This window comes from Nestor notabilis, unplaced genomic scaffold, assembly GCF_000696875.1.
Source record: "Nestor notabilis isolate BGI_N333 unplaced genomic scaffold, ASM69687v1 scaffold12780, whole genome shotgun sequence".
NCBI classification, from domain to species: domain Eukaryota; kingdom Metazoa; phylum Chordata; class Aves; order Psittaciformes; family Psittacidae; genus Nestor; species Nestor notabilis.
In genome coordinates, this window is record NW_009912526.1 from 44,216 (window position 1) to 56,459 (window position 12,244).

The following is a 12,244-nucleotide window of genomic DNA, read 5'->3' on the forward strand; positions in this document are numbered from 1 at the left end:
ACATTGTGGCCTCGAGCTGAATCGCACTCTTTACCAGCAACTATCTTACAAAGAACTGAAAGTGATTAGTGTACAAGGAAAACACCCTATTTTCTTGATTTTACTACTCAGAACTACTGGCATTTAAGATTTCCAAACTGAAACAGCGCAGTAAAAGCTAGTATGGAAAATGACCTTTTCACACAAAGACAGACCAGGCTGCAGTTGCAGACTAAGTACTGTGTTAAGCTAACACTGAACAAACATGAGTTAAGTGACTAGAAAGCTCAAGTGTTTGACCTGGAATCACTGGAGGCTTCCAGGCAGCACAGGGAAGACAAGGAAGAGCTCCAGAATTACCTCAGCTGCCACACCTGGGTGCTTGGTGCTAGAAATAACACCTGCTTCACCTCAACAGAAAATGACCAGCTGGAAGGTTCTAAAAATTTATAGGCTTGGGTCCCAACAACTTGAATCTGTAAAACTACACCTTGAAAAACTACAGGTTATCGCAGAATGAAATTCTCTTCACTGGTTAATTTTATTACATTCCAGTTCTGTGTAAAAATATTTCATGTAGCCTCATTTTGCTTGGTAAGTATGTAGGAAACTTCATTAAAACTTTAAACCTAATAAAAGACCATCCAGAAATAATGAGAGGTATGTACTTCTGCTTGTCTACAGATGTATAGTTCCAAACCAGACTTCAGAGCTCACTGGCAGAGATACAAGAGCTTCAGGAATTTTGTATTCATCCTTTTGCAGGATGGACCAATGCTGACCAGCAAAGAGATCTTCTAAAAATAATCTCTCTCCAGTACCCTACAGGATTTGCCTGTGGATCAACCTTCAAGTCTCTGGCACAAAACTTCAAAACTAAGACAATATTACATAGCCAAGAGCCTGGGCATCCTATCTCAAAACACAGCTCTCACTCTGCCAGGGGAGAGGAGAGGGAGATTAAAAAAAAAAAATATGCATTTAATTGCTCCAGGACAAACAGCAAGAAAACAAGTCTCTAGTGCCTTTAAACCTTCCTATCCCACTAAGTGTTACCTATAGTCACCTTTAGTTTGTGAAGATGGCCAAAGAAGTCAGGAACAGTAGTACTTTGGGAAGAAGGTAACGAAATCAAAAGGCAATTTAAGCATTTTAATGTGGAAGAGGATATTTTGTGCAAGAAAAGTTCTAGCTTTCATCAAAACAAATATTTTAATGTTTCAGTTTGTTCTAATAGCAAGCAACCACATTTGCAATGCTAACCAGTGGAAAACAATGTCATTTTTTCCTGGACATCATTCAGACCTCAACGTTACCACACCACTGTGTGTTTTGAACAAACTGAACTTAGTCTGCCAATACCTGAAGCACTACAGAGGGGAGCAAGTAGAAAAGTCAAATAACAATCTCAACTTCAAAAACTTTCCAACAAGTAAAACAATATAAACAAACCAGTAAGGAACATGATATAGATAAGCCTTTCCTTAATCCGAAACCCAACAGCATTACAAAAAAAAAAAAAAAAAGGTTGAACACTTTCCAGTTTAAAGCTGCAGGTGTTTGAGGGAGAGGTCATGCAAAGCTTTAACACCAACTTTCAGCATACTTTTTTTTCTGGTAAAGTAAACTGATATCGTTTCCCAGGTTCCCTACTTTCTGGCAGAGATAGGATATCATGCTAAAGCCAAATAATCCAGAGGAAATGCCAGGTGGCAAGATAAAGTACTTAAGAGGACCACAGAAGGGCTAAACAACCTCTGTAATGGAGTCTTTTACAGCATCTTCAAGCCCTTCTTGTAGAGTCACCTTATTTGCCATTACCATGCTCAAATGAAACCAGAGCAAAATCCTGGAACTGCTCAAATGGAACCAGAGCAAAACCCTGGAACTAACTAGCCAGTATTAATCAGGGCACAGCTTTCCTGTCTCTGTTCCTTTGTGAAAGAGAAAATAGCCAGAGTTCACTCAATACAACAAATAGTCGACTTTCATTCCCCTAAGACGACACAGCAGCTGGCAAGAGATTTCAGAGAAATTCCTTCTTCTGAGCTTTGGAGTAATATGCATCCTGACTAGACTGACTTGAAGAAAAGCAGTGACAGAAACAGGGCATGACTGCAATATGCTTACCTGATGAAGTTTGCTCTGGTAAATTACAGTTAGAAAGAATTCCATTTAAAAAAAATACTTATTTTGAATACTCTACTTTGACTTCAAGTTTGACCAAACCCAAGTCTCTTGACATCTACTGCTAGAAATTCAAAACATGCAAGTCCCTCCATCTACACCTACTGCTTACAAATAAAAATTCAGTATCTTGCCAAGGTTTTATTCTTTTTCCCTAATCTCCAAAATAATTCATACTGACATATGCCTTTTTATTCATTGCACTTGAAAGCTAGTAAGTCTAAAACATTAAAGGTGGCTTCTCAAGAAGACTGACAATGCATGTCTTTTTGTTAACATGTTGCAATGTCTGCAGGTCAAACAGTTCACACATAACAGGTGTATATAGCCTTTCTTACCAGAGAGAACAATTCTATTTGCAGAGAGCAATTCAGTTGACATTTCACATCAGATGTTAAGAAAACTAGAGCAAAGGCATTCCTAGCTACAAGAAAAACACCAATGGGAGGCCAAGTCATTTTGAAAACACTGCAAGTCAATTTTCTCTAGTCTTTTTCCTATTTAAAAGCTCAGAAATCTCTTAAGCGTTTTGTACTGGTCCCTATTTTCTAACATCAGCAACTTTAAACACGTGAAGATTTGCCAAATAAATGCTTCCTTTGAGGCTGCCCTTATTTTTGGTCTTTACATATCCATACCCACAAAAAGCAATACCAGATGCTCTAAAAGGGCCTGCTAAAACCAACAAGGAATCACTTCACTACAATACATTTACTTCCATTACACCTAGATCCTCTCCAAAAATACAGTATGAGATACTTGCAAATGTATGAGTTCATAGTCTTATTAGAAACATGATGCTCATAGAGTTAAAAAAACCCAGAAAAACTGCAAGGTAAAGTAATGTAAGGCCACATTATTACACAAATTTGCTGTTTCGTAAGTTCAGGGTTCCAAGACACAATTTCTTACCAGGTAAACAGGAAGCATTAAGGAATCACTACACAGTGCTTGTAGAGCTGCTACTGGTTGACAGTTTGCCACCTCCCCCCACCGTTTCCTGCACCTTATGAGTAAATCTTACAGCACTGGTAGGAATGAAGAGAAACTGGAAATGGAGTTGGGGGCAAGAGTTACCAGTTACCAAATATTCATGAAAATGTAACAATAAAAGAGCTAACCTGAACAGCTTGCATGTGTGGTGACTGAATGACTGAGGGCTGTGTGGCTTGAATGACACCCTGGGCATGAACAGTTTGACCAGAAGGCAACTGCACTAGAGTTAGAGCTGGAGATCCTCTTCCAGCACTTGATGCAGCTACAGAAACCTGCAAAAATTACAACCATCATGTTTAAGTAACATGCCTTAAGACTTCAGCAGATGCTTTTAGAAGTGATACTAAACAAACTTGTTTTGATGCCATATCTAAAATAGCTTAGATGTGTGTAGTTATCACACACAGAAAGAAACTACTTTTATTAGTTAAAGTTTGGTGGGTATCTTTCTAAATGGTATGGAAAGCTTAAATCTGTCCCCTAACAAACTGCAAATCTTTTTCTTTTTTTCCTGAGACTTCATGTTTTCTTTTTAAGTAGAAACAACCCTAAGCTATCACACACTAGATCTGCTGGTGCTAGCATGAAGGTTTGGAAGAAATGTACCAATAATATCAATATTTGCTAAACTGGTATGTCACTGCAACAACATACAGGGCACAATGTCTTAACTGGGAAAAAAATAAATAAAAAAAAAAAAAAAGAAGCCAGAACTGTTTTGGTTTCGCTTGCTTTTTAGACAGATGTCTCAAGAGACACGAGAACTATTAAGATAGCAAATAAAATAAATTTAAATGTTAAATAAAGCAATACACAGATTTCTAAATTGATCTAGTTTAATAAATTCTCTTTATATATATTTAGATATCAAGAAAAGCAGAGTTAGAGTGTATCAATGTTTCAATATGACAACAAAAATTAAAGAACAGCTGAATCTTCTTTAAGCCTAGACCAGCTGAAGAAAGTCTTCTGTCTAGGAATAATCTGATCCCTTTTTCTTATGACGTATTAGAGCACACACAGCTTTCCTCAGCCCTCGGTTCTCAACCATCAGTAATGAGGATGAATGGGTTAAGAAATAGTTACCTACAGGTTAAGAAATAGTTCAATATTTATGCTGTTCCTGTTAAGTCTATTAACAGAAACAAATCCTGAAGCAAAGGATGTCAAGTTCTGTGTGATGAAACATCTCTAAACACAGAAGAGAATGACAAACATAAATCATATGATAGTAACAGATACTGTGTTTTCCAAAGCAAACTGCATTGAAAAACCTTATTTCTATATTCTGCATGTATAAGAACAGACCCAGACTTGTACCTAAAATACTGGTATTATTCCCTTCCTAGCTTTTTCTCAGACCCAAAAAGATATCTAGTATGAGCAGTAACGGTAAGAAGAGATGACAATGAAAAGAAAAACATGATGAATGCTGAATATTATAAAAGTTAAAGGAATTCTTTTATTTTTCTGTGTTCACTCTGAAGGGATTTTTAAATATCAAATATTAAAGAAGCTTTCATTCCTGAATGATTGCTTGTCTGGGAAACATTCCTTTCCTTAGAGAAAGTTTTTAATTGCTATTAAGATGCATTACTATCAAAAAGACCAGATGTTGGCTCAAATAATCTTGAAGAAGCAATATTTCTAGGAAACAGAGGCAGGATCTTGTCAACATTCACTATGTGATTGTTCAATTGTCACAGGAAACTGAACCACTTTTCAGGAAATAGAACAATTGAGGGCATTTCTAACCCTGAAATGGAAACAATTATTCTTTAAATGGCATTAAATGGCAACGTGTAAACAGGACATACAAAGCTTCTTCCCAATCTAAAAAACAAATACTAGTATTATTATCAGAAATAGGTACTTGAGATTGAGATCTAGAAAGTCTCCAGAATCTGAAGAGTATGATCTATTTTGTGTCAAAGCTGACATCATCCTAAACCCAAGCTTCAAGTAAAGACAGGTCAGGCTAAATGTTTACAAAGTATGCTAACTTTTCAAAACATTACAAAGGCAATTTCATCAAACCTTTCCACTTACTGTTATCTTTGCGAGAGCTGAAATCTGATACAATACTCTGTATATCAGAAGGAACTCTTAAAGTACAACACACGTAAAAAAGTACAAGGTGAACAGTTTATGAGTTTCTTTTCTGTACACAATGGGTCAGGCACATATAATCAGAAGTAATCCAGTACTCAAGATTAAGAAACACTACATTCATTTAAAAGCCCCTTTATTCAGTACAAACACACAAGAAAAAGAGAAAACCACACTAAGCTAATACTCTTTTAGACTGAAGTCCACAGCATCACAGAAGAAATTGTTTTGTTCCCAATAATTCAGACAAGAGATTAAACAGGGGGTAGGGTTGAGGGAAGAGAAGACAGGAGCATTTTAAAACTGGATCAAACCAAAAGCAATTTGCTTGTTAATTTATATCTATTTTAAACAGCTCAATTTTATTTAATTGCTTTTTGCTGAGTTTCCACAAATATCCAAAGGTTACATAATGTGTAACCTACACACTTGTCTTTAAAATGTCTGCAATTCTTTTGCATTAGTTTGTTTTCTATGATTAAGACTGAAATAAAATATTTCCAACTTCATATTCTGCATCTTTTACAAATGTTAAAAATAATTAAAACAATTTTGATTCACATTTCCCTTTGCATTGTTTTTACATTAAATATTCTTGTGTTAACTAAAATACCAGTACCTTTTGACACTATCATACATAAATGAAACAGACTTGGCAAAAAAATTACTTTCTGACATCAGTGATGAGCAATGCTACCTTTAACATCGTTATTTCAAGGGCTATCTGGCACAAAGATTGAAAACAATCCACAGAAGCAACTCAGGAACACAAAGGGGAAGGGGAAGCGTAACAAACATATTAAGCATCTGGTTAAACATTGTAAGGGTTACATCCCTGGCAATGGCAAAGAGACCAGATCTTGTTACATCCTTTTGGGTTCTTTCCTCTTATGTATGCAACAGTTAAGTCTAATAGCTTCAACAAATATCAACCATGCATTCCGTCAGCAAAAGAAGATCGTAAAACATCTTCATGCTGAGGTTCATAACCTTCATAAAGAGGTTACTCATCATTATCTGATTTCAAGATGCACTGTCCATCTGAACAGTCATACTGTGGATATATGCACTGTCATTGCTCAAGGTCAGATAACCTCTCCCTGCAGTGTACTACACAGGTTACATCCACACTTAACCCCTCATACCTTAAACACTGCTGATATGAAGGACACAGTACAGAGCTCCAAGTGATTACTGTCCCTGCTGTAGAATCTAAACACTACAAGGACTCCAGAAGTGAAGTGAAAAGTACTTGTGGGAAAGAAAAAGACAAGGCAAACCCATCCTGGATTCAGCTAATGAAAGAGCAAAGCTCTCACTGCACTCAGGCACTGAGTAGCCTCTGTGAGAAAAAGCTGAGAACAGGGAAGTTTTGGTCAATTCCAAAGCAAATGCCAAAAAAGCAGCGCATGGTTTTAAGGAAGAAAAGGTTAGGCTGATTTCAGCCATTTGGTGACAGCATAACCTTGCGTAATCATAAAATGGTGACAAGGCTGCAGGTTTATAATCCTCTAACATCAGCTTAGCTAAATATCCTGGACTTGCACTTGGCAGACTGGTTTCATAGACATACTTAAAACAGCCTGGCAAACTTCCGCAGGGCAAGATTTAACATGTGGTTTGATGCCAAAAGGCCACAAGGATAATACCCCTCAGGTGCTAAACCTGAGCAGTCCCAACCTGCAATGGCTATGCGCTCCAGGCTCTGGAAAACTCCCTCTGCTCTGACAGCAGTTCTCACATTGTAAATCTCTATCCATGTCTAGTCCAGGGCCAGCATGGGAAGGTCAACAGATGGTATTTCAGACCAAGGCAGCAGACAGCTCTACTGACAGGCAACAAGACAAAGTTCACAAAAAGTGATTCAAAGAAGAACCAAACAAAGATGTAGGATTACAGAAAAAAACCCACAACTGAAATTACTTTTGTCAAATCTTAAAAAGGGTCCAAGTACATTAATCTTACATTTTTACATCAGATTTAGTGTAGCTGGGCACAGGACAACACAGAATGCTATGATTCTATGATTCTATGGCCTCTAGAAATGCTGCAAACGGAACATCTAATTTCTCTGTGAATGCCAATGCAGATATAACTGCTCCAAGATACAAGTTTGGCTATCATCAGTGTTATCAGAATATTCCAATCCAAATTAACTTCCTTTTAAGAACAGTCCTATATGTATTAATGCAAGACTCACATTTGTGCATGTGAGCTAGAACTCATGGAGCCCATCTCAAAACAGGTGGAGAAATTTTCTATCTTGCACCTTTGTTCTTCACTGAAAAAAGGCATCGAGCTTCTCTATAGGTTTTCTGTACATGTCCAACAGCTTCTAAAGACAACCACCAAAATTTTTACAAATTAATATTTTCTTACCCAATTCTTTTGGTGGCTGGATCATACTGAAATGACATTGAAAATGTATTTAAAACAATACCACGTAAATTCATTAACTGGCTGAAAGTGAGGGATGCGAGAAACTCAACTATAAATTATTTCACACTACTTATTTTTAAAAATAACCCTTTCAAGACAGAAAAATGACAATTTTGCCACAATGGATGAAAGATGCATATCATTTTTTATACTTTCCAACTCACTCACTTTTGCTTTTGCAGAAGAAGCAATTTTACTTTCATCACAAAAAATGAATTAGCAATATCTATTACACCAGCTGGGGGAAGAAAAAAGCTATCTTCACTAATAATGTAACAAATTAGAACACATAAAATTCCATCTGAACATAAAAATCCCACCGTTTTTTTGTTTTGTTTTTTTTTTTTTTTTTTACTGTGAGGACAGTGAACCACTGGCACAGGTGCCCGGAGATGTAGCAGAGACTCCATCCTTGGAGATGTTCACAACCCAACTGGACAGAGTCCTGGGCAACCTGCACTGGCTGACCCTGCTTGTGCAGGGGCATTGGACCAGACGATCTCAAGAGATCCCTGCCAACCGCAACTATTCTGTGATTCTTACAATACACAGAAAACTAAAAATTCAGTATTTAAAAGACAATGTATTAAAACGCTTTACTTCTGACTTAACAAAACAAAGGTTGAACAAAAGTTTGGTTGAAAAAAACAAACAAGAAAACCCCAGAGATGTCTGCCAGTTTCAGTGACCAGGGATGGCGTACCTCTCCTACAAGGAAAGGCTGAGAGAGCTGGGGTTGTTCAGCTTATAGAAGGCTCAGGGGAGACCTTATTGTGGCCTTTCAGTACTATAAAGGGGCCTGTAAGAAAGATGGGGAAAGACTTTTTAGCAGAGCCTGTTGTAACAGGATGACGGGTAATGGCTTTAAACTCAAAGAGGGGAGATTCAGGCTGGACATGAGGAAAATTCTTTACAATGAGGGTGGTGAAACACTGCCTCAGGCTCCCCAGAGAGGTGGCAGATGCACCATCCCTGGAGACGTTCAGGGCCAGGCTGGATGTGGTTGTGGGCAAGCTGATCTAGCTGAAGATGTCCCTGGTCATTGCAGGGGGTTGGACTAGATGAGCTTTGAAGGTCCCTTCCAAACTGAACTATTCAATGGCTCTATGATTTTACCTTTAGATAAGGACCCAGCCATTCTTTTCTTGCATTTCTGCACATCTGCAAGAAATCAGTAAGGGAGATGTTTGGAAGCTAGTCCAAGGTACATTTCAGTCATTTTCAGTGGTTGTTTTCTCCTAACTGCCCTCCTCCAGAGGCCAAAGAGGGAGAAGGAACTACCTGCACCCTTCTGTAACAGTCAAAATACACAGACACTGGACCAGCAGCACAGCCACAAATTCCTCACAAACACCCTGATTTTCCCATGCCTACCAGCAAGAGCAGACAGTAGATGTCCCACACAAGCTCCCTGCCTTGAGCAGGGGTTAACCTCCTGACGTCCACCTCCAACCCTCACCATGACAAAGCATCTCACCTTCTGAGTTTGCCAGGTAGGAACATAAGCTAAGAAAGTTCTCCTCATCGTAAACCAAAGAAATGTCACAACAAAGCCTTTCAGCAATAAGCTTTCTGCCCGTTTTACCAAAGGAAATGCTGTGGCAGTTCAGCCTCAAGGCGCCAAGGGGAGGCCGGGACTCCCCGCTGTGGCCTGCAGGCCCTGGCCCGGGGAGCGGCAGTGAGGGGGCGGCCAGCTACGCCTGGGGCACTGCGGTGCAGGTGAGGAGGCAGGCCTGTCCCCTGGAGGCACCCTGCTTCACTGGTGTTAGTGCACAACTGCATCAACGACAGTCCTCTGCACAGCCCAGGGGAGGGACATCAACTCCAGCTACGAGCGCACAGCCATGCTGGCTCTCTAGGCCATCTGGCCGAAAAGAGAGACTCCCAGATGTAAACTCCTGACTGTTATCCTGAGCCTTCAAACTGAAGTGCACGTGTTTCATTTTAGTGCTGATGGACTGAAATCCACCAGTACTTCAATTACTAGTTTTAACTGAAACGCTTGAGGCCTACTACAGCGTGGCCTCACAGGTTCTCAAGCATTAAATGCAGATAAACATAAAAATGTTTTCCCTGGGGACCCGTCAGAAGCCCTTCTAAAGCATTAGTGACAGCTTTGTCTCTAGATCGGCATGAAAAATCCCAAGTGACAGAATTCACAGGTATTTTCTTCAGAGACTATTGCACTTGTCAATAGATTTTACATGTAAATCATCCAGTGAAGTTCGGGCACAAAATTTGAACCGAACTATCAAAGAAGAAATGAGGGGATGGCAGCCACAGAGCAAACCAAACAAACTTCTTGGTTTCATGTGCCATTCTTAAAGGAAAGCAACCAACCCGTCCTCCCCTCCCTCCAAAAACCCCACAGTATTCCTAATGCTGCATGTATCAAAACCACAACAAATGCCACAGGTTACAAAGCTAACAAATAAGCATTCATATTTTGCAGTCTACTTTGTGTCTGAAAAAACCCATCAAAAGCAGCTGCATTCCGTCTTGAAAATGCAGATCAAGTATCTAACATACCAGTACACGCATCGAATCTTACCAAGTAACTTCTAACTTCCAACGATGAAGAAATTCTGTAAGATGTCTTTTAAATCAGTTCCTTTATTTCATGAAGTGTTTTTGAAGATCCTTTTAGGGGGTCTATACAGCTTCCTGAAGTTATATATCTTAGTACTGGCAAGAATACTACCTCTCTTAAGCACTGAAGCTTTCAGTACTTGTTTTTAATGTTTGAGGATTATTACTATGTCATCTTTCATCCATTAAGTAGCAAAGAAGAACCCAGGTATGACTGCTATACAGAACATGTATGTTTTTAGAACTCCAGACACTGTCATTGGATGAAACAAAACAAGCATACATTAAAAATGTACTTCCAAAAGAATGAAACACATTCTGTACTAAAATTAGCATTAGGGAAGGACCATGGTTATTTTTTATTAATTTTTCATTTTTGTTATATAACACTTCTTCAAGATACAGATGTTTTAACTATGTTTGATCTTGCAGCCACCTTAACTCTCTAAGACCCTATTCTCATCTCCATAACAAATACAATCATCTTGGAAAAGCGAAAAAGAAAAAAAAAAGTGCCTACCATTCCTTCTGAAAATCCTGGTCTCCTAGAAGTGCTACTTTATAACAGACCTCATGTTATACTAGCTCTTTGCTAAATACTACAGGCACAGTTTCCTGTATACTTTTGCTGTATTTTTCCTACTTAATAACAAGACTTACAGAACATGAGAACTCCATATAAATAAATCATTTAAAAATCATAGCTATTCTGAATATCTTTTTATTGATTCTTCTCATCTTTGCATATTTCAACTTACCTCAGATCCTTGAGAAATCTGACTTCGGCCTGGCTGATTCTGAAGATGAACAGCATCTCTCTCTGGCATACAATCCCCTGCAGTGTCATTCTGTCGTGATTCAACCATTTCCATGGTCATCTGTCTAAAAGTAAGCACATGCACATCTAAATAATGCAGTACAGGGAGGTATATAAAGCACATAGGGAGAAAAAAGCAATTCCAGACCACTTTGTACTTGGAGCAGACAACTAACAACAGAAATAAAGATTTCTTCCAAAACTCCAGATTAACTGAAGTCCTTCCTTCCTGTTCCCCCATATTAAAATATTCATTAATATAGCCAAGAGCTCTAAAACAAGAACTTCGGAAAGCTGCAAGGAGAGGCAGTACCGGAAATGGTTCTCAGGGAAGGGCAAGCACAGAGGCCTGGGCTCCTGTGCAGTGCTCCGGAGCAGCCCACCAGCACTGCTCACAGCAGGTCCCTTGTGCCTTACATCTCCCACTGGGCAAGGCTCAAGTTGTCCAGCAGCCATGTGCTGCTACAGCCCTCTCAGACCTTCCAAGATACCAAACCCCTGCTGGGATCTACACTTGAATTGCTTGTAACTACTCGTGGTTTAAGACAGACAACAATTCTTCTCATTTTGCAGCTTCAGAAGAAGGGTAAATTGCATAGAAGAGTAAGCAACTCCTTGAACCTCAATTTCAACTATGCGTTTAAATGCCACAGAGAAAGCTTCCAAATATATCCGCTGTATAAAAATGCAATTACCTGGCAGTTGCTTTTCTGTATTTCTTGGCATTTTTAGTCATAACGGAAGTTGTGAGTTTTAAAACAAGAGCTTGGTTCTCTTCGGCTCCCTCTCTCTCCTACCAAAGCCTGCACTGAAGGTGCAACATTGAACAGGTGATGTCACAAACATTGCCACGGCAACAGGTCAGTTTACAAACAGAACAGAGACAGGACAGGGTCAGGTAGAGAACCCTGCAGCATGCTCCCACCTACATCTACTTACACAAGCAATGAAGGCCACAGAAGGAAGATCATAGAGTTGTGGGATTTAAGAGGCAGCAAATCTTGCTTCCTCTCTGTTGGTTACTGTAACTTGGGGATGGCAAGCCCATCTGAACTCAAAGCTCAACTATTTTAACTGGCTGACAGTTACTGCAATTTCTGGTCAGGTCTTACGCCAAGTGATGGAAGA

The 12,244-nt window shown here is 39.1% G+C and overlaps 1 protein-coding gene across 5 annotated transcripts in view; it reads right to left on the reverse strand.

Moving 5' to 3' along the window:
* CREM (cAMP responsive element modulator) overlaps window positions 1-11,852 on the reverse strand; it is a 29,178-nt gene extending 17,326 nt beyond the window's left edge. For 2 of the 5 annotated variants that reach the window (XM_010019902.1, XM_010019893.1), the window contains exons 1-3: window positions 11,812-11,852; window positions 11,058-11,181; window positions 3,288-3,434 (exon numbers count right to left, since the gene is read on the reverse strand). In XM_010019902.1, coding sequence (XP_010018204.1) covers window positions 3,288-3,434; window positions 11,058-11,181; window positions 11,812-11,852 — 312 coding nt within the window. Of the gene's footprint in view, window positions 1-3,272; window positions 3,435-11,057; window positions 11,183-11,811 lie in introns of those variants that run through there. The other 3 variants (XM_010019917.1, XM_010019909.1, XM_010019925.1) reach the window with 3 other exon arrangements.
* Between the last annotated feature and the right edge of the window lie 392 nt (window positions 11,853-12,244).